Source organism: Muscardinus avellanarius (genome assembly GCF_963383645.1).
Source record: "Muscardinus avellanarius genome assembly, chromosome: 8".
Taxonomy (NCBI): domain Eukaryota; kingdom Metazoa; phylum Chordata; class Mammalia; order Rodentia; family Gliridae; genus Muscardinus; species Muscardinus avellanarius.
The window spans coordinates 97085372-97108498 of NC_137794.1; the positions used below are offsets into that span (position 1 = coordinate 97085372).

Here is a 23127-nt window from a genome sequence, read left to right on the forward strand (position 1 = left end):
GGTTTGAGCCTCCACAACTAAGTAGGACTCTAAGCAACTTTGTGAGATCCTGTTTCAAACAAAATAAGAAAGGGCTGGAGGTGTGACTGGGAGGTAGAATGCCCCTGAGTTCAATCTCCAGTTCCATACACACACAAAAAGAATATTTTAAGATCATATTTAATAGATGATAGACAGTTCTTATTTTGGTACAAGTTTAGGAGATAGTGGTTGAAGAACATGTTATTGAACAAAAATTCCAAAGAATGTTGGCAGAAGTCCTTGATCTTTTTCTTCTGTTATCATGTGTTAAAAAATGTGCAACCTTAAAACCAGATGTTCTGGAACTTACTTTTTGACTTGACTAATTATTTTCTGATTTTAAATGGGCTCCCCTGAACCTTTCAAAATCAGAACCTAAATATCTAGCCCATAAAATTGTTGTAAAGATTGAATGGGAGAATTTGATAGAACGTGTTTGATAGAATCTTTGTAGAACCTAGTTAATTTTTTCATATGGAAGATCAGCTTGGTGAATCTACTTCAGCTGGTTTGGGGATTTTATATAATGATTTCACAGAGACCAGAAATCTTCAACAATTATTTATAGTGAATTACTTTCTTAAAAAATTTCTTACAAGAAACCTTGAAAAGCTTTTGTTCTTCCGGGGCTCAGAGAGGAGAATTTGCAGTTCCTCTTATACTTAAAGAAGAAGGTCATGTACCATGATATGGATTCCTCTAAAAATCCCATTGGAATTTAGGTCAACATTAGCCAAATACTCTTTTTTTTTAATAAGAGGAAAGGTAGTATTGTACACCTTGACTACGCTTAATTAAGACTTAAATTTTCAACTGACTAGATCCCACTGGGTTGTGACTTTCTGTTCCTCATAAATATAAACAAATATATCAAAAAATTACAATGAAAAGTACTAGCCAAGGATCTAGCTTAACTGGCATTGAGACTGACGAGCCGAAAGCCTTAGGACTGGCTCTCTTTAAGACTATACAGTGCTGGGCAATTAGAATATGAGTTTTTGAGTTAGAAGGACTTAATGAAGGACTACATCATAGACCGGTCATTTCAAGTAGAAAGCTAAGGACAGAAAGATCTTGGGTTTCTCTTGAGCTGTTGCCCAGGTCTCTCACATTGTTTCTAACCTCAAAAGAAAGGACTCATAAACAACAGTTGGAATATTTTTTAATGAATAAATTTGCTTTGTATCAATGGACTTCTGCATCAAAACAGATTAGACATTCCAGTAAAATGTGATAATGGATCAGTGTTATAAGGAATCGAGATAACATTTTGACCAATAATGCATCTCAGGAGATTCAGGCACATGATCAAACATTCAACACAAATTTACTTACTTTTCAAGCACTGCCAGTTATAAATAAGATATAGTCCCTTCCCTTGAGGGTTCACAGATCTGTTTGGGTTAAGGTAGATTCAGAGGGGAGAGTGGTTACTTTCACATCAGAGCTAATCCCAGGCCTTCTTAAACAAGGTGCCTCATCAGATGGGCCTTAGAAGGCATTTAGCCCGTCACTTCCCAGGTGGACTGGTGAAGGGCATTGAGCAGGGGGCTCCGAATGACAGTGTTTTCATAAAAGTTAAGAAGTTCAGTTTGGCTGAGCATGGAATTCATCGATAGTGCAGTAGGAAATAGACCGTGGCTAGAAAAAAGGTGGGCCGCCGGGCCTGGTGCACACACCTATGATCCTAGCGCTTGGGAGGCTGAGACAGGAGGATCATGGTTCATGGACAGCCTCAGTTACTGAGTGAGGCTCTCAGCAACTTAGTGAGACTCTGTTTCCAAATAAAGTATGAAATAGGTCTGGGAGTATAGCCCAGAGGTAGAAAAAGCCACTGGGTTCCAACTTCAGTACCACACACACAAAAAAAAAAGAAGAAGAAAGAGAAAGAAGGAAGGAAGGAAGGAAGGAAGGGAAGAAAGAAAGAAAGAAAGAAAGAAAGAAAGAAAGAAAGAAAGAAAGAAGAAAGAAAAAGAAAAAAGGTGGGGAGAGAGGAGAAATCATGTGCAGAAGGCCTCATTCCACAGTCGATGGAATTGGGAATTGCTTAGGTGCCATGATTTGTTTTGAACTCTGCAAAGATCCCTTTCTTGCACCTATTGATGATGAATTGCGCAAGCCCAGTTCTGAAGACAGTGAGGCCTGCCACAAGATCCTTTTAGCCTCTAAGCAAGGGAGGAGAGCATGGATAGACTTTAGTTTGCGTTGTTTAGTACTGCCTACATGTCTGGGAGCAGATTGACAGTATCTAATGATTATCTGGTTTGAATATCAGTATCTATGCATATTTGCTTTTCAGAAGAAAGCTGTAGGTGAAATAGGCAGATGGGATGGAGGGCTGGGAAGTCCAGATAGAGGTGACAAGTAACTGCTATGAGTTTTATATTAGAAAAAGGCAAAGCAAAGAAGCTCAAATAGCTTTGATACCTAAGCAGTGGGCGAAGGAAAACGCAGCTCACAGAGCAAGCAGGATGTAGCTGTCCTTCAAGAGGGATGGCCAGGGGAGAGAGGGTAGACAAGAGCCAGAGGAAGAGGAGATTTTGGAAGGGGGACAGAGGTGCTAGTGTCAGCCGCTGTCAGAGCTGCAGAGTCCAGAAGTGGTTAGAAGGGCCTTTTCCGGGGCCATGTTGTGGTTGAGGTAGAAACCTGATTGCAGAGGACTGAAGGGATGGGTTGGGCTTTCTCTCAGGACTCTGCCGTGCAGGGGAGAGGAGAGGGAAGCAGGTTGGCTCTAACCGATCGCCACATGGAGCGGTCCCCTGAGTGCGGGGCAGCTGAAGGCTCGCGTCTCCCTCTGCTTTCACAAAGATTAGAGACTAAAGTGAAGCACTTAGTCTTCATTTTATCTTCAAAAATGGAAAAGTAAATTACACGAACAACTTCATTGTTATGTGGATATTTATAGAAGATGACAAGGTTTGTATTTCTCAGCAATATCCTTTGAATGGGAAGCTGAATGGTGCCCTGGTCTGGAGCCAGGCTGACTCTTTTCAAGCACCAGTTTTGCCACTTCACACTTGTGTCACCCTGAGAGGTGACTGAAGCCATCTGTGTCTCAGTGTCCTCCTGTGGGAACTAAGAGTAACTCCCTGCCAGGCATAGTGATGCACACCTGCAATCCCAGTACTTGGGAGGCTGAGACAGGAGGATTGCAGGTTGGACGCCAGCCTCAGCAACTTAGACCCTCAGCAACTTAGCAAGGTCCTGTTTCAAAATTAAAAATAAAAAGGGCTGGTACTGTAGCTCTAAGGTAGAATGCCCCTGGGTTCGGTCTCCAGTATCACAAACAACGAACACATGCACACACACACACACACACACACACACACACACACACACACACAAAACAAACAAACAAACAAACAAACAAAACACACACACACACAAAAAAAACCCAAAAACAAAACACACACACACACACACACACACAAAACAAACAAACAAACAAAAAAACACACACACACACACACAAGAGAAGAAAAATAATTTTCTTCTAGAGCTTCCATGTGTATTTCATTGACTCTGGGCTTCTGCTAAGTGAGGAGTGTTGGAGGAGGAAGCCAGGTAATCACCCCCGAGGATGACCAAGGAGAGAGTCTCCGGTGGCAGCAGAACACTTAGCCCCAGTGTCTTTTCACGCCTTCAGCTTTCTGTGTGGCAATTCAAGACTGAATTGCCTGGTGGTTATCTTCCCACTCCGTATCCCTTCACCCCTTGCTCAGCTCAGTTCCTCTCGGGTCATCTGGATCTTAACAGTATCTGAAGTACCAGTTTTTCTGAATACATCTGCCTGGTGTGGTGGCAAATGCCTGTAATCCCAGTACTTGGGAAGCTGAGACAGGAGGATCGCAGGTTTGAAGCCAGCCTTAGCAATGTAGCCAGGCTCTCAGAAACCTAGTGAAACCCTGTTTCAAAAACAAAAAATAAAAGGGGTTGGGGTGAAACTCTGAAGTAGAATGCCCCTAGGTTCAATCCTCAGTACCACACACAAATATAAAAATAATCAAAGTCTGTATATCATTTATCCTTCCCTTTCATCACCCTGAGTCTGCTTTTCCTCCTAATCTATCCACAGGATTTGGATACACTCCAACGTACACTCCTCTACACAGGATTTGAACATCACACTCACTTTGTGATCTCCGTCCTTCCCTCAGCTTTTATTCTTGTTGTCAGTATCTACACTGATAACTTTCTATGTTTTTATTTTTTATGTTTATTTTTTTTGCGGTACTAGGTATGGAATCCAGGGACATTGTACCTCCGAGCTGCACCCTCAGCCCTATATTTTAGTCTTTTTATTATTGAAACAGAGTCTCACTGAGTTGTGAATGGCCACCCTAAGTAGTTGAGGCTGTCAGCAAACTGCTATCCTCCGGTCTCTGCCTCCCCAATGCTGAGATTACAAGCATGTGCCACCACGCCCGGCTACTTTTTTATATTTTAAGATCCAAGTTTCTTTACTTTTTCTGTAAAAGCCTTCAGCCCGATTCTGTTCTTCCATCCCATAGATCTGGTCATCTTGGGACTCGGTTAACATCCGGTCTTCTTGGCATCTCTGAGATGATCAGTTTCTGGGAGGCCCAGGGCAGGCTGTTCTCCAAGTCACACATTTTATTTGACTGCGTTCCACCTGGCCACAGGCATCTGAATGTGATTGGTTTGCCTTGTTAGGACAGAGCGTCTGTTGCATCAAACCAGAGTTGTTTACAGCATCATCAGTAACACAAATCTCCTTCACAGGAGAAGGGCAACCTCTCCAGAGAAGCACTCTCTTTCATTGACTTATTCTAACTTATCTATCTATTGTTACCCAACTTTATAATTTTATCTAGTAGATAGATAGTTAGATTTTAGATTTAATCTACAGCACTCTAACTGTAAATTGCTTAGAAACGCGCATCTTCTAGTATTTTCAACTATGGGATTCTTAGCTGTCTTTCTACCCCTCCACCTCCCACACCACCCTGTTTTGGAGCAGGGCCTCTCACACGCACAGGATACAAGCTCTCTACTATAAAGCCACACCCCGGACCTGTCTTCTGTCTTCCAACCTCTAGTCGCTTCAACCTTTCCCTTTTTCAGGGTCCACCAGCCCCTCTGTCTGCCTTGGAAAATTCTTTAAGATATTTGAATAATGTCAGGACCTTGAGTTTCTGACCCTGCTTATACTTACTCTGTTTTCCAGTCTCTGGTACCCTGTTGACCTTCTCTGTCCCTATTCTAAATCTTTGATTGTCTAGTGTTATTCTAGCAAGCAAAAAATGGCACTACTTCTTCTACTACAATTGATACTTTTACTGATACTTGTTAAGACTTGGGATAATTTTTTTTTATCATATTCACTGTAATGGTGCAAAACCTGTAACAGTGTGAGATGGAGCCGCGGGTTCTGGTTCTTAGCTAATTTTTAGAAAAAAAGTAGCTAGAACTATACTGCTGCAAACTCAAGCAATTTTTATTATTACACAGGTAGAAAGAAGGGAAAGAAATTATTAGAGAGAGAGAGAGAGAGAGAGAGAGAGAGAGAGAGAGAGAGAGCGCCCACACGCGCGCGCCATAGTGGGGTGCCTTAAAGTTGTAAAACACTGAAGTTTTTGGATATAGAACAGCTTTTATAAATATTCATTATCTTTCATTTTGCTTAACCAATAGAGCCAACAGAGGTGTGGGCTGGCCCATTATTTCTGGTACAAGCCTTTTGATATGGTTATGAAGATTTACTCTCTCCCATCCTGCTTGACCAAAAGCCTTCTTCCTATCTCATGCAGGTGTGCACCTGCCCCCGTTTCCAGTGCAAGTCTTTGTTAAGACCAAGATGTGTTACTTGGCCAGGTATCCCTGGCCAAGTCAGGGGTCTGCTCTCTTTGAGGAAGGCCTGCACCATCCCCCCGCTTCCTTGGGAAGTTTTAGCCTATCTGCTAGAATTTACTTATCATGTAAGCTTGTCTTTAAAATATGAAGGCCCTGGGCTACAACTCTTTTGTGTACTTGCTAATCATTTTTGGTGCTGGGAATTCTGCCTCCTCCTCCTGATGCCTGAGTGTCTGCGCAGCATCCAGGCCCCAACTACTTTTTGCATTTTGAGATTAATGCCAAAGCAGTTTTCCAATACAGGTACATTCTCCATCTTTCACCATCATGAAGGTTTTGATTTCTCTTCTGCCCCATACTTTCCTTCCTACACATGGCCTTGCTCATCTTTTCTGAGGTTGAGGTCATCTGACTGATGCTCCTGCTGCTGCTTGGCTTATATAACACCTGCGGGTTCTGTACTTCAAAATGTATGTTAATTGTGCAGAACTTGACATTGTCATGGAAGAGAGCATTTGCTCTGATTTATCACCACTTTCAGGAACAAGGATATCTGCTAATATTTATTGAATATTTATGTGCTAGGTCTTCTCTCTGTGATCTGCAGGCCTTTACCTCTTTTGACTATTGGTGTGGTCATTGGAACAATGTAATGATTTATGACTTAATGTCTTAAATATTACTTTACAGTCTTCTTGGATGACCGTGATTAAACTTTTAAAATACTGAAATCCAATGTTCTGAATATTCTTTAGCAATCTAAAAATAGTACATAAAATTATATATTTCACTTAGGGCATATTAGAAGAGGAGATAGCTAAAGATTTGAAACTTCAGCTAGAAGACAGGGTTTTAGAGCCTTTGATAATATTTTATAGTCCCTGGAAAAATGTGAATTGGAAATATACTAATAAGTTTAGAACTGTGAATGACATGCTTTAACTTTTTGTGTTAAATTTATTTCAGATTATGTTAATTAAATACCCACTTATCAGCTTAATGATATTTAATATAGATCCCATTAACATATGGTTTCAAAGGCCAGTCAAGTTGTCAAATCTAATGAAAACAGAGTGCATAGATAAAGCTTTATCTTCCCTTTCTTTTATGAGCCTCTTAAAAATGCAGGGCACTTTTTTAAAAGCCCTTAGGGAAACCTACCCTTTTGACATCAGCATCTGACATCAGCATCTACACCTAAGTTATCACAATTTGCAATGCCTTTTGGACTTAGTTTTTTTTTAACCATATTATAAAACTACTAAATCTCCTTTTCTAAAATATAGAAGAGGAAGACTCCTGTGCTCATCTTTCTCCTTTCCCTCTGGAGGACCCTTTCCAAAAGAACTTTCTGTGATGACAGAAATACTGTCTACCTCCTGTGGTCAGTACACATCTGTCTGTAGCATACTCAGTGCTTGGCATGTGACAAGTGTCACTGATTAATTGAGTATTAATTCAACTGAATGTTAATTTAAATAGTCACCTGTTGCTGGTGGCTACCATATTGGAAGCAAAGTTGTGTTCTTTTTTTTTTTTTTTTTAGTGCAGACTGAATTCTAAACACTGGACACTTTTCTTCTGCTAGGTCTTAATTTCTTTCCAGGAAGCAGGAATAATCCTTTTTTTTTTTTTTTAATGTTACCTGTTATTCTTGTATTGTTTAAGGTATTTCCTTTCTTTATGACCTAATTTATAATCTATGGCTTTTATCATAAACTGAAAAGAAATTGCATTTGTAGCAAGAATGCCAAATTTTACTCTGTGCAGCAATTATCCAACAGGAGGCAGTATATCTGTGCACGTCGATTCGCATCATCATACTCGTTAACCGTATCTTTACTAATCTGAAGTTATAATGGGTAGTCCTTCTCTCCACTCTGAAATGCCACCTACAATGAAAACAGTTTGGTAGAAGAGCTTAGCCTTTGGGCTCGATTCCAAATTCTGAGCCATTTCCCTCCTTCTGTCTGAGTTGTTCGTAGAGCCGTTGTCAGTTTTCTTATCAATCGTGAAATATATTTGGTTTACATGAATTTCTCCTATCTTGACCCTAGAACTGTTGAGAGCATGACTTTCTATTTCAGAAACATGTAGTGCCGATGGCAGAGACTGGGTTCTGCATAAATATTTGTTTGTCTTGAATGCATGAAACGCTTTTTTCTTTTATCCAGTACCCTTCCATGCTCACTCATCACCCACAGTATTTTTCTTATCTGTACACTGGAGAAGGGATAGTAAATAGAGACACAGTTTCTTTGAAGAGACTTTTAAAACACATTAGTTCATAGTTTCCTCCATAGATCTTTTTCTACCATATTTAAATGATGGGGTACCACTTTTATGGTTCTTTATCTTCTTACAAGTTTTTTGCATTACATTTTAAAAATAACTAGTTACTTATACATGTCTAGACACATGTAAAAACCAATTCCATTTAAGAAGGGAAACATTCCGTAGAAGACATCATCTCAAGTGGGTAATGGCAGTCACTGGAAGTATCTCGCGCTTTGTATGCATTAAGGACTGAAAGATAAATTGAAGCAGTTAGATTAGAATACATCGGCCATCTAAGCTTGTGAGTGCCCGCAGATGTGTGTTAGATAGAGCAGTGCTTTAAGTGAAGATGCTGAAAACATGATTGATGACCTGTTATCTGTAGTCTTGGGGAGGCTTACATTTTAAAAATGTTTATAGTAACATTCAGAAAGTACGACTAAGCCAAATACAGATTTAAAGTCTCTTTTTACAAAACATCCAACCCAGTGCCCAAGAAAAGGCTTTCATCTTTCAAGATGAAAGATTTAAAACAAAACTGGAATACTGAAGACCACTACAGAAGCATGCATTCATTGGGCATATGGTAGCAATCCACTAAACGCAGAGGTAGAATCCATCAGAGAAGAACCAGAACAGATTTGCCAGGCAAAGATTCTGCCAGATGAGCTTGATTTTTACTGTGGGAAAGTAAGATGCAGAGAAACACATACACCGATGTTTTCTTTTTTATTTCTAAGCCGCTTTAGCATCTCTTTAAAAAAGTTTTGCCTGCATCTTTATAAATAGACTTTTAGGTCTGGAATGCCATAAATTCAGTAATCAATTTATTTCTGCACAATCAAAAGAGTTAATTGCATTGGAAAAGACATTTGTGTATTCTTCAATAACTGTGTTTAACTGGATGTCAAAGGCACATAACGTGTGGCTTAGTTATTGATTAATGAGTTAAACCGTACATATTGAAGATCCAGGACCAAGACTGAGTAACAGATCAAGGTAAGTGCATATGTGATGTGTAGGTAGAGACACTCAAGCATTTATTTTCTTTGAAAGTGTTCCTTGATTGGCTCAGTGGCTGATTTCTGGCTGTCTTTTTTGTTTTTAAAATATGGAGACTAAATTGCAACAACTTAGTCAAACGTACTTGTTGCAAAATGGCTTAGAACTGCAAAGAGTTTTCAATTAATATAATTGAAATTGTTTAATTGCGCTCTTTGAAAAGTGAAATTATTGCTCATCGGGGAAAGGTAATTACATATTTGGCCTAAAATTAGTATGAACACAGAAAACCTGGGGTTCAAGTAAAATTCAAGCTTTTTAAAAGCACCCTTTTGTGAGGTGAGGTTAGTAACAAACAAAAATGATAGTACATTTGAGAAAATAAGTTATTTTTGGGATACTGGGAATGGAACCCAGGGGCATTCTATCTCTGAGGTACACTCCCAGCCCTCTATTTTATTCTTTATTTTGAAACAAGGTCTTACTAGGTTACAGAGGGTCCCACTGCATAGCTGAGGCTGGCCACCAACCTGTGATCCTCTTATTTCAGCCTCCTAAGTACCAGGATTACAAGCGTGCACCACCAAGAATATAAAATATATTTCTAATTTATAATTCTAAGAGAATTATAAAATGCTTTAGACTTCTTTCTGTATTTACAAATTATTTTTTATTATCACATACACACCTAAGCCTTTGTAATAAAGACATAATATTTTGGTTTGAATAATCTTTTTCATGTTAGCCGTCTGGCTTTGGAACTGTGAATATTTCAAGGTAACTGGCCTTTTGTTTATGCTGGATGTTAATACTGGCTCACAGTATTGTAAAATATAGTAGAACCTCATTTTTTCTTTTAAATAAGCATATGGGTTGCTAGACTATGCTTATTGTTTATGAATTAGAGATGACCTAGATGAACTAGAGATTAGAGATTTCTAGTTCCCATGAAAACATTATGAACTTTTTAACAAAGACTTAGGAAATTGCTGAGTTTCGTTTGCTGGGAATATAACCTAATATGATTAATGAGAGTATATTTGATTAACGATAGCATAGCAATTAGCCTTGAGCCAGGGGCAAAAAAAGGAAATTTCTCATTGGTCCAAGAGATGGTAGTGGCTGTGCCTCATTGGTTGGTCCGATATTTCTTAGTTGAGGAGCAGATTTATGGAGGAGGAATTGTAGAGCCTGTGTGAAGGTGAGATTGGTGATATGAAAGGAGATGAAGCCAGGTCAGCAGAGGTTCCCTGTAGCTGGGAGAGTCCCCAATGAGCCATCCTTTCCCCTGGTCACTCTTACCTCTTTGCAAGCTGTTGTGTAATAAGGCTCTGTATATTTCTTCAGCCCTTCTTCTTTAAACCTGAAAGATCATGGGCAAAGTAATTCTATTTCACCAAGTAACACTAAGTCCACAAGCATGGTTCTCCACTTGGGCAATGCAGGACCAAGCAAAGTCCGACTCTTTGAGTCTCTGGAGCTCTTTCTGACTGATCCACGTTTTCAAATCTAGGCTGCCTATGGGTATGAGACAGGGTGCATGGGCTTTCTCCAGAGCCCTAACAAGAACAAGCAGGAATTTGTGATTTGATTTACACTTCTGTTCTCGAAGGCTTTTGCTCTGACTCGATTTTGCTCATGAGCACATAAAATACATTTCCTAAACATGGTCCGTCCCTGAATAATGAAGTTCATAATATAAAGCATCCTAGGGTGAGCTGGGCAGGGTGGCACATGCCTGTAATCCTAGTACTTGAGAGGCAAAGACAGAAGGATCACAGGTTTGAGGACAGCCTCAGCAACCTAGTGAGGCCCTGTTCTGAACTGAAAAATGGGCTGGGGGTACGGCTTGAAAGTTAGGATGTCCCAGAATTCAATTCTCAGGTCCACAAGGAAAAAAAAAAAAAAAAAAAAAAAGGATTTAAGAGTACTTTTTCTATTCTTTTCTCTTTCTTTTCTTTCTCTCTCTCTTCTTTCTTCCTTCCTTCTTTCCTCCTTCCCTCCCTCCCTTCCTTCCTTCCTTCCTTTTTTTTCTTCCTTTTTGCAGTACTGGAGGTTGAACCCAGGGACATTCTACCTCTGCTTTATACCCCAGCCCAATTTTTTATTCTTTATTTTGAGACAGGGTCTCAGTGTTGTGGAGGGGTAGCTTCAAACCTGCCATCCTCCTGTCTCAGCCTCCCAAGTACTGGGATTACAAGCATGCGCCACCACGCTCAGCTTGGGGTATTGTTTCTATGTTAAATCAGAACTTACTGTTGAAATAAAAGCCTTGCCCTAGAATATTGTCACCAGTGATTAGTGTCCCATGCTCTACACACAGTGGCCATTTGTCAGAGGACATCATTCAGGCTTTAACCAAATAGTGTCCCAGCTAAGTAATGTCTTCTTGTTTTCTGACGATTTGAGATAAATGTTGGTAATGTTCTGCTTTCATTAATTTGGTTACCAGAGAAACTAAAATAAGTTTTTCTTTCCTAAAAGAAGATTTATGTTTCTCTGGGAAAGAAAAATAATATGGGTCTGTTGTAAGTATGCTAAAGAGATACAAAAATATATAAAAATTAGATGTTTACTGTGTTCTCAGTGGTATACATACCACATTTGGTATGTATCTTTCTGATTATTTTATATGTACATAATTTCGCCCCTCTTCTTGTATATTGATAAAATGAGAAAAGAAATTGATTGTACATATATCCTATACATATACTATATATCAACTACTAACACTGAGTTTATAGTTTGACATTTATCAGTCTTCATATCCATATGAAAATCCTCTAATCTGTGCCTTTGTGGTGTGGAGACATATGTCTTAAATTTTCATGAGTATTACCAACATATCCTTCAGATATTATAGCTGATTAAAATAACTATTTCTTATGGGACATTTGTTTTTCTGTCTGAAGAATCCATGTTTTTCTTTTTGGAAATGAACATGAGTTGGTCATCCAAGATTATTACACTAAAGGAAATTAAATTGCATGAGTGTAATTCGAACGTCTAAATGTGGTCCCCACAGGGCCCACTTGGAGGCCAGTGCTGAGAAGTGGAACAGGTTGCTGGCATCTTTAGAAGAACTGGTCAAGTGGCTGAATATGAAAGATGAAGAGCTGAAAAAGCAGATGCCCATTGGAGGGGACGTACCAGCCTTACAGCTGCAATATGACCATTGCAAAGTAAGTGCACCACTTATGGCGGGTGTCTTCTTTAAAAAAAAAAAAAAAGTGAAGTAAATGTTTGAAATGAGATTCTGGGTTTTTTTTTGTTTTTTGTTTGTTTGTTTGTTTTTGGTGGTACTGGGGTTCCTGGAAGCCCTTCTACCTCCGGGCTACACTCCCAGACCTATTTTATATTTTTGAAACAGGGTCTCTTACGCCAGCGCGGCTGGTTTCGAACCTGCGCGATCCTCCTGTCTCCGCCTCCCAAGCGCGGGGATTGCAAGTGTGCACCACCATGCCCGGCGTGAAATAAGATTCTGGAAAAGTAGTAAATGATCACAAGTGTCTTACCTTTCTGCTTCTGATTATCAGTATCAGGGCGTTTAATTTACACCAGGTCCCTCTTCCCATTTGTTTCACATTAAATTGTCTCTTCACATTTAGCTAAAAGTTTTTCTACTGTGGAGTATAGCTCAGTGTTAGAACAGTTTTTCCACATGTGTGAGGGCCTGGGTTTGATCCCCAGTCCCATAAAAACAAAAATCCCCAAAAGTCAAAAATCAGCACAGAAGTTTCAAAAGCATATTCCTTTTAAAGTCTTACGAAAGTTAGCTGACTTTCTAATAGATTTTGGCATATTAATATGTTATGTTGGGAAATATTTAAACTACAAGTTAGTTATATCTTAAAATTAAAACCCATGCCCAAATTGGGGGTGCACAATTAGAATCCCAGCACATGGGAGGCTGATACAGGAAGATCACAGGTTTGAGTCTAGTCTCAGCAACCTAGTAAGATTCTGTTTCAAAAACAAAGAGTAAAAAGGGGTTGGGGATATAACTTTGATATAGAATACCCTTGGTTTCAATCCCTAGTGCTACCTTCCCCCAAAAAAGAAAAATAAATTCTTTTAGATCTTACAAAGTCATGAGTAGGTCAGTAGTTGAGACTTGCCCAGAATGTACAAGGCCTTGGGTTCAGTCAATCCCCAGCATCACAAAGACAAGTAAACCCAAATCATATTATAAATTATCTTTTAAATATTAAATGAAAGTGAAAAAATGGCTGAAAATATTTTTATGACAGTACAACATAGGATAGATTCAAGTCTTTTTCTTTTTCCTCTGGTGCTTGTGAACAAACCAGGGCCCGGCATACGCTGGGTAAGCGCTCTATCCCTGAGTTGCATTCCCAACCCATAAAGCAAATGAAGACCATGTCACTTAAGATCATTTCATATATTTTATTTTTTTAACTTAAACCTTTCTTTAAATTACATTTTTAATTGGCTCAAATTTCCATTTCTATGCCCATTGTCACTCTCACATTGATTAGCAAACTGATGGGTGGAGATCCTCACATCCTTCCATTTAAAAATTATTTGCCTTATCTACTTTCCATTAATTTATTTAATATCCTTTTGTACTATTTTCTCCTAGTCTGATGACTATGCATCTTGTTTTATTGTATTCTTTACAATTCACATGCAGGACAAGTTCTCATTCTAAAGCTCTATATTTTAATATGATGCTGTAATTCAGTTTCAGTTTGAAAAATGACAAACACACATGCTTCTTAAGGAAGATATCATCTATTTAATAAGTTTCTTTAATACAGGATGATAAGACCATGGAACTTGTTTTATTTCGAATCCTTGTGACTAAGTGGATAAAATTGCCATTTGAGTATATTTTCTCTTTGTGTTTGAGAAGAGAACATGAGGGAGAAATAGCTCTAAGACAGGAAAAGGGAAAACATTGTTAGTGTATAAAAGAATGAAAATAGAAGATTTCAAATGACTCCTTTCTCTATTAATTATTCATATTCCCTTCCCAGAGATTCAGGTATTAGTCATGAAATAGAATAACATAAAGCCCTTTGGATAGCAATGCTCCATCTGGAATAAAAGCTACTTACGATCATGTGCTACTAGCTTTGATTAAAACCCAGATTTTGAGCTATGAAGTGGTTTGCCTCAGGTAGCCTCAGCCTTACTGCATAAAGTACCATCGGCCTTCCCAGTCCATTCGGGATAGGTTTCTATCACTGTCTCCTAGTAAGGCTAATACTCGTGTGTACATTGTGTTTCATGCTGTCTTGGAGCCCCGCATGCAGTTGCCACTTGAAGCCTTTAGCCCTAGGTATTTAAGTCATAATGATAATACTGATAGCTGTGCTGGTACTAGTCTTGGCCGGTTTACTTATCAACTGTTTATTGAGTACCTAACATGCAACCGGCACTGTTCTAGTCACTGGTGGATCAATGATGGAAAAAACAAGTTCTTGCCAGGCATGAACTCTGTGTCATCACAGCTACTCCATTGACTGAGGAGGAGAATCACAAATTTGAGATCCTGACTCAGATTAAGAAAGGGCCAAGGCTGAGGTTCAGTGGTAAAGTGCCCCTGGGCTCCATCCCACGGATTGTAAAAAAACCAAACCAAGTTCTTGTCTGATTCTGAGTAGTAAAAGAAGAACACTGGGCAGACAGGTAATACATACATAGTATGTCCCATGGTAGTAAATTCCATTAGAAACTAAAGCAAGGCCAGGGAGAGAGGGAGACAGGAGAGTACAGCCAGACATACTATTTTACGTGGAGAAGGTCAGGAAAATGCCACACATTGGTTGATCTTTGAACAGAGATACAAAATATGTGAGGTACTGATCTGTGCTGTGCTCTGGGGCAAGAAATTCTGGGGACAGAAAAAACACAAAGGCTGTCGAGGCTGCAGTGTTCTGGGCGTATGTGAGGCCAGGGTGGTGGAAACATTGAAACACGGAGCAAGAGGTAGAGATGAGGTGGGGGAGGCGGAGGAGGAAGGCGTTCAGATCAGAAAGGTCCCTGAAAGTCCTTTTGAAGACTTTGGCTTCTAGCCTGAGGTGGGAAGCCATGGGAGGTTTTGATATCTGTAGCACTGTGTTCTGACTTACATTATATCATGGCTGCAGGTTAAAAATATAAGGAATGGAATGTAGAGGAGCATGAGGGTGGGTTTCAGTCCTCTGTGAAGGGATGGATGGTGGTGACCTGGAGGAGGGCGTAGCAGCAGAGATAATGGAGGACTCGCTGGCCTCTGAATGCATTTAGGAAGGACCAGCACTGTTTGTTTGTGTATTGACATGTAGGAGGGGAGAGGAAGGGTCAAGGATGTCGGTGGTCTAGTGGAAAGGGGTTGTGCCACTTAGGGGAAGGAAAGCAGTGGAAGGGGCACTGTGGGAAGGAAAATCAAGAGGTTTTGACACTGTGAACACAAGGTATTGATTAGAAGGATTGGTTATACAATACTGAAATTAGGGGAAAGGCCAGACAGAGCTAGCCTCAGAACTGTCACCTACACATCAGCCATGGGATCGACTGTATGTGATCATTCAGGGAATGATCGTATTTAGAAGAATGGAATCCAAGAAAGGAGCCCCGTGGAGCCTCAGCTTTAGAGGTTGTGAACATGAGGAGTCTAATAAGGCAGAGCCTGAAGATGAAGAAGCCAGAGAGAACTGAGTCTAGGAAACCAAGAAGACCGCACGTTAGGGAGGAGCTGAGTACAGGGATCGAACACTGCTGAGAGGTCGAGGACGGCAAAGATGAAGCATTAACCAACCAAAGACAGGCTTCTTGTTGTGAGTCCTTGGAGTAGATTCAAGAGCGAGTCTGAGCAGAAGTACAGAAACCTATTTCAAGGATTTTTGTAAGAAAGAAAACAGAGAAAGGAGCCAGTAGAGGGAGGGCAAATGTGGGATCAGGTCATGGTTCTTTCAAAATAGGGAATGACTCAGTGACCCCCATGCTGTTGGGAATGATCCTGTAAAGTGGGAATAGAAAAGACAGTGGCCGGTGAGATCCAGTGTCCTGGAGGTTCAGCTCTTTTAGTTGGAGGGCAACGTGTTTATCCATTTTATGAGATGAGAATGTGGAAGACAGGGGACAAATAAAAAGTAGGCTGGTATAGAAACATGTTGAGATAAAAAGCAAGGTAGTCCGCTGAATATGAGAAGAAGGAAGGAAGGAGATGTGGAGGTTAAAGGAGAGAAGAGATAGAACATGCCATCCAGAAGTAGGGTGGTTGAAAAAGTAGATGTTTCTAACAAAATTACAATGCAGTAGTAACCCTTTTCATCCCATTATCCAAGATGTAGAGCATCTATAAAAATTTAAATATGTATACAGTAATTATAATTAACATAATGATCTATAATCCCTGGATCATGATTTGCAACCTAGTTCAATGTATGTACCTGTGTCAATTTTGTTGAGATGCTTGCAGAATTGAAAACTTGGAACTTTTTTGTTTTGTTGCTGTTTTGGTACGAGGGATTGACCCCAAGGACATTTTAACTACAAACTATATTCCCATACCTTTTTAGTTATTTATTTTTATTTTAAAACGAAGTCTTACTAGGTTGCTGAGGTTGGTCTCAAATCTATGATATTCCTGCCTCCACCTCCCAAGTACTGGGATTATAGACATGTGCCACTACTCCAGTTAAAAACTTGGTATTTTTAATGGGTCGGGGCTGGCTTGAAATCAGTGATCATGAATTTCAAACAACAGCAATACTGTGAGTAGTCTTCTTCACCTTTGTTTAGCTGCTGTGTGAAGGTGAGACCTTCATCAGAAAGTTGAATTTAGCCAAGCAAAGGTGGTGAAGAGATGGGCACCGGAGATAAAAGATTATACAGCTAGTTAAAGGAATTGATGGAACATGGAATCGATCGTGGGAAAGCGAGGTGTGTGAGAACGTGAGAGAGAAGCGTCACGTTAAAGGTCCATAAATCAGACCCTCCAGTGGGGCTGTTGGAGCTGGAAGACTGGGGGCCAGGAACCATAAAAGAGCAGGTGGTGGAAAAAGAAAGAATGCTAGAAATCGAGTTTATAGAGGGGCCTATTTACTGTTAATGATTACATCTAGTGTGTTTTTGTGCAAATGACTTGCACATACAGGGTGGGGACCGTGGTCTTTAGAGGAGAGCAGGTCCAGGAGCCAAGCAACCAGGCTAGTGGGGGGACCATGTACTGGGTAACAAAGCCATCATGAATAGGAGCAGAAACCAGATGCCAAAAGGGTGATCGTGAGAAGGAAGCTCATGGTGGCGCCTTTTAATATTCTAACTTAAAAGTGATCTTTTCAACATGTTTGAAATTATACTTGTTGAATTACTTCTGTGTGCCTGTACCACACTAAGCACTGGAAATACATCCCCATGTTTTGTTTTTGTCTGTATTCCTGTTCATTCCTCTCTGCTCTCTAGTGCCCCTTTCCTGGCTTAGTTAATGGAAAACTTTGAAACCACTTTTCTCTGTATTTTTTTTTTAATTGGCTGACTTCTGAAAGTGAACAAAAAATGAACATTAAGATATTTTTCTCAAGGACTAATATTTTAGTATATAGTGCTTTCTACTAAAATAGTGATCTGTGTGTGCTAGTTGAAGAAATTATTCGTAGTGTTTTGGGGAAGAATCACCAGTTATGAATTTCCTAGTAGAACCTGGTCCAGCGCAGAAGGGTGTGCTTGGGTCTGGGCTGAGTGTTCTATATAGGTCACTGCTGAAGCAGCAGGGCTGGAGGGCTCTGCGATGCTCTCCAGGGTGGCCGCCACTGAGTCAGAAGTGTATTAATTGGAACCACATCTGACTTTGTCCCTATGAATCAGACAGAAAGGAGAAACTCAAGGGAAGTAATCAAGGTTTGAGGGATGATTTTTCCTTTTTTTTTTTTTTTTTTAGGCTGTGACATTTGCGATTTCTTTACAAGTAAAGCCTCGAAAGCCTAGTGTTCACAAGTTCTTATAATACAAGGTCTATACTGCAGCTAATGGTCTGGAAGTTGCCGTAGGATTTTGAACGTACTGGAGAGAGTTAAGGATCCGTGTTTTGCTCTACATATGTGATACTTTGGGTCACAGATGTGAACTAGTGTTGTTTTTGAGGGCTGTAGTAGCGGAGGAATATCTGAGTGTGAGTGTGAGGATGTCTTAACAGCTGGCCTTGTCTCTGACCATCTGGGTGATCCTGAGAAAGTTATTTGACTTAACAAAAGCCTCAGTTTCCACACTTAAGAAATGGGAATAGTAAGTAGTGTCTTAGTGCTGTGACAAAATACAGTAAAAAAGGTGTCTTATTTATTTTGGGGTGCTGGGGATGGAACCCAGGGCTATTGTAGCTCTGAGATGCACACCCAGCTCTTTTTAATTTTTTTACTTGGAAACATGATCTCACTCAGTTACCTCAGGCTAGCCTTGAGCCTACAGTTCTCCTGTCTCAGCCTCTTCTCGAGTACTGGTATCAGAGGTGTGTACCACCAGGCTCGGCTAGGTGACTTATTAACAGTAGGGATTTATTTCTCAGAGATCTGAAGGCTGGGGAGACCAAGACCAAGGCATGGGGAGACATGGTGCCTGGGGAGGGTCTGTTGTCTGGTTCCTAGTGCTATCTCACCGTTCTCAGGTGGTGGAAGGCCTCTTTTTAAGGCACGTATATCTGTTTTGAAAATTCCTCCCTTATGACCTAATTGGCTTCTAAAGATCACATCTCCTAGTACTTTTATTTCAAGTTATGATTTTGACATATGAATTTCAGGAAAATATAGTCAGACCATAGCAAATAGTTCTATTTGCTTACCCAGAATTGCTCTGTGAATCAAATGAAATAATGTAATTTGGAAACTGTGAAGTGCTGTAAAATAGTTCATTTTTTATCTCTTCATAGACATTCTGTCAGAAGTAGCCTTCTTAGCTGCTGAGAGTAATGTTTAAAATTTTATTATCCTGTGAATATATACAATTATAAGTATTAATTTGTATTAATATAAACATACATTATTATAATTAGTCCTAATATTTATGCATTAGGACAATATTAAAAGAAATGTGAACATATGTGTGATTATTTATCTTTCTTGCTGAATCTCACCAGCCACAATCATTGAAGAATCTTAATTTAACCTCACGTTTGTGTCTATTAGTTCCCTTCCTGGGAACTTATTTAGTAATCTTTTGCCAGTGTAGAGCACAAGCACAATTTTCAGATTTATCTTGAATCTTTTCTTAAGGTCAGAATCTCTGAAGGCATCTGCATGTGGGTGTTATATGTTTTATGGAAGATTTTGTTGTTATTCTTAAGTCATTGGAGAGTTAACTTTCTTTGGTATTCTTTTTCTCCACTTCCAAAACCTTTCTGCGATGAGAAATCTTCATGAATGTGTGTGCATGTGTCACGTATACTAATCAATTATCAGAACTAAAAGGGATCCAGGAAATGTGGTTGCAGTCTGCTTACTTCTAGTGGGGGAATTGAGAGACATGGTGAGTGTAATGAAGGCTGTGACCACCCTCCTTCCCTCTCGTACTTCCAACTCACAGGTATGTGCCTTCTGTGTGCCTGGCAGTTTCTAGGACACCAGAAAGACACTGGCACGGAAAATAGACAAAACCCTTGTCCAAAATGGAATTGCATGCAGGGGACAGCCGGTGATGGTCCTTAAACTCCATTTTCTGTTTTCTGTGTAATGAGAAATCATTTTCCCAGAGGCCTGTGGCTGAGCTGTGAGCTACACATTGTTCAGCTCTCTGGTTGTCTTTGCCCATTCATTTTTCTAACTCCCAATTTTATTCGCTTGGTTATAATTCAGGCATACTTTCAGCTACATACACATTATTTAGAATCTTTTCTTCAGTGATTATAGAATTCTTTTCAATTATAACAAAATGATGTAATTTGAAGAACAATATAGAATAACTTTTAAAAGTGATTTTTTTCACTGGGGTTTTGAGGCCAGCATTGGCAACATTGCGAGACCATGTTTCAAAATAAAAAGTGAAACTGGGATAAGGTGTAGCTCAGGGGGTATAGTGCCCTTCGATTCAATCTCAGCAACACACACACACACACACACACACACACACACACACACACACACTTGATTTTTCAGACTGTGTTTTTAGCACACTGAAATAATGATATTTCTTTTTCCTTTTCTTTTAGTTTTGCCCATTTTTATAAACTCTGTAAGCAGCATTTCTTCTGATCTTCTTTTGGAGGTTTTTAATCATCATAATCTTAAAAAGTCTTTTTAAATTCAATGAACTCTTGCCTTCCAACTTATAAGTACATAATTAGAATCGATCAAAATCTAACCTTAAATAACTTGCAACTAATATTAGGCAAGATTTTTTATTCTTTAAAATTTCACCATAGGAAGAGGGAGATCTGACCCTTTACTTCTAATTCATTCTCTAATCTTACAAGAAGAATTAGTTTACAGATATGAATTATTTTTTTCAATAGCACAGTACTAATTAATATGACATAATTCTCAATGTCAATTTAAAATGTTTTATATTGCCAAATGGAACTTTTTAAGGAGACAAAGAAATTAGCACTTATTTGTTAATTTTTCTAAAAGACATGATCTCGTAAATGCAAATTTTAAATGTCATTGCACACAGATATTTTAAAGGACTAATTTAAAAAGCAATGTCATACGTCTTGTTGTGGACAGGACAAATACACAAGATGTACCTACAAACCATATGTGCTAAGTCATATGTTGTTATTCAAACAAACACATTAGTGTTGAGAGAAAATTATCAATAATATTGTTATAAACAAAGTTAAAAGAAAGGTATGTCTCGGTACCTTTGATGGCTAAAATACTGTTAGGTGCTTACAGTGATACCAAGATCTGATGTCAAAGAAACCATGTGAAGAATTTAAATAATATTTTACCTATACTACTACCAGCTTTTATTCCCAAATCTACTGAAAATTCCTTTGACTTTTCTCATTTGGATAGTGGAATATTATATATTCTGAGACACCTCATATTGGGCATGTAGCTTATGAACATAAGTAGACCTGGTTTCAACTCCACCTCACATTAGCTCTTTGACCTAGGCTTTAGGATACATTGTTAAATTGCTTCAATTCTTAGTTTCTTTCTTTTTTTCTTTCTTTCTTTTTTTGGTGGTACTGGGGTTCCTGGAAGCCCTTCTACCTCCTGGCTACACTCCCAGACCTATTTTATATTATTATTTGGAAACAGGGTCTCCTAAGCCAGTGCCCGTAGCTGGCTTCGAACCTGCGCGATCTTCCTGTCTCCGCCTCCCAAGCGCGGGGATTACAAGCGTGCGCCACCACGCCCGGCTTCAATTCTTAGTTTCTGACTATCAGTAAGGATAAAGCACTTAGTACAGAACATAGAGTAAATGTTCAGTGAGAAAACGCTTTTTCAGGTCTTTTGAGTCTTTATTTCTTTTGTTCTTTCTCTTTCTTTCCTTCCTTCTTTCATTTTCCTTCTCTTTAAAAGATACTTTAACTTCCTCAGATTAGATGAAGTCATTGGAACAACAATATTTTTGAAAATTTATAAAGGATCTGATGTGAATCTAGAGACTGAGAGATGATTTTTTTTTTTTTTTTTTGCCTGATAAAAGGAGATACCTCATCATGGAAAATCCACGTCCATAAGACATACATGCATATATTGCTTTTTATTTGGCTTATCAAAGGTTAATTGGCAAATTATAAGTGCTTAGCCATGGATCTAAATGACCTTAAAGTATATCAATAATTGAATGCTGCCATAATTTATAATAGAATAAAATTAATAGGTATCATCTTATATTTGTGTCTGAATGACTTTGCCCTGGGTCCAGTCAGCTTTCCCGGTCCCAGAGACTAATGTCTCAGATTTATGCATGCAGTTATTATCTGGATTATTTATTTAGGGTTGGTTTATGGGAACTCCCATATTCTCAGTCTTCTCATCTCTCTCTCCCTCTCTCCTTCTCTCTCTCTCTCTCTCTCTCTCTCTCTCTCTCTCTCTCTCTCTGTATATATGTGTATGTGTGTGTGTGTATATATATATATATATATATATTAGTCTTTTTATGTATATCAATTATTTAAGACATTTTTCTTTTTTTCTTTTCTTTTTTCTTTTGGTACTAGAGGTAGAACCCAGGGGCTTTTCTACCTCCGGGCTATACTCCCAGACCTATTTTATACTTTATTTGGAAGCGGGGTCTCACTAAGTTGCTGAGAGCCTCACTAAGTAGCTGAGGCTGGCTTTGAACCCGTGCGCTCCTCCAGTCTCCTCCTCCCAAGCACTGGGATTACAAGCGTGCGCTACCATGCCCGGCATTTAATGACGTTTTTCATAGCTATTCTTTGATAATGGCAGCTTCAGTCATCCATCCATTCATCAATTAATCCATCCATTCAACCTACCCATCTATTCCATCCCAGATATTCATTAAATGTCTCATATGACAAAGTTTATGTTAATATACAAAAAGCAATATAAGTGTCAGCCTCTGTCCCTCAGTAATATATTCTAATAATTTCTATTCCTCAAAGCTCTGTGCTTGTTATTTGTTGGCTGTATATATTTAAATGCGTGGGCAATGGCTCTGGGGTGTCCTGTTAGAATGACACTGTAAGATGCTTCAAAGCACCTGTTGTCTTTTTCAAACATCTAGCAATGACAGATCAAGTATAAAAAACAGAAAACAGAGCAGGCATGGTTGAGCTCTACACCATGACATTCTGTGGACTTAGAAACAAAGCAGAGGCTGGGCGTGGTGGCGCACGCTTGTAATCCCCGTGCTTGGGAGGCAGAGACAGGAGGATCGCGCAGGTTCAAAGCCAGCCGCGCGCGCTGGCTTAGGAGACCCTGTTTCCAAATATAAAATGTAAAAAGAGGTCTGGGAGTGTAGCCCGGAGGTAGAAGGGCTTCCAGGAACCCCAGTACCACAAAAAAAAAAAAAAAAAAAGAAACAAAGCAGAAAGGCAGATAGTCAATGAAGTTGATACTGCTGGGAAAATGCAGTAGGCCTGGGTGGTGGGCG

At 39.4% G+C, this 23127-nt stretch overlaps 1 protein-coding gene across 1 annotated transcript in view; it reads left to right on the forward strand.

The window, feature by feature from the left end:
* UTRN (utrophin) overlaps positions 1–23127 on the forward strand; it is a gene marked incomplete at both ends in the record, with an annotated part of 491377 nt that overhangs the window by 321886 nt on the left and 146364 nt on the right. Inside the window, one exon of the mRNA XM_080700143.1 lies at positions 12140–12296. Within this exon, the coding sequence (XP_080556269.1) occupies positions 12140–12296 (157 nt within the window). The remainder of the gene's footprint in view (positions 1–12139; positions 12297–23127) is intronic.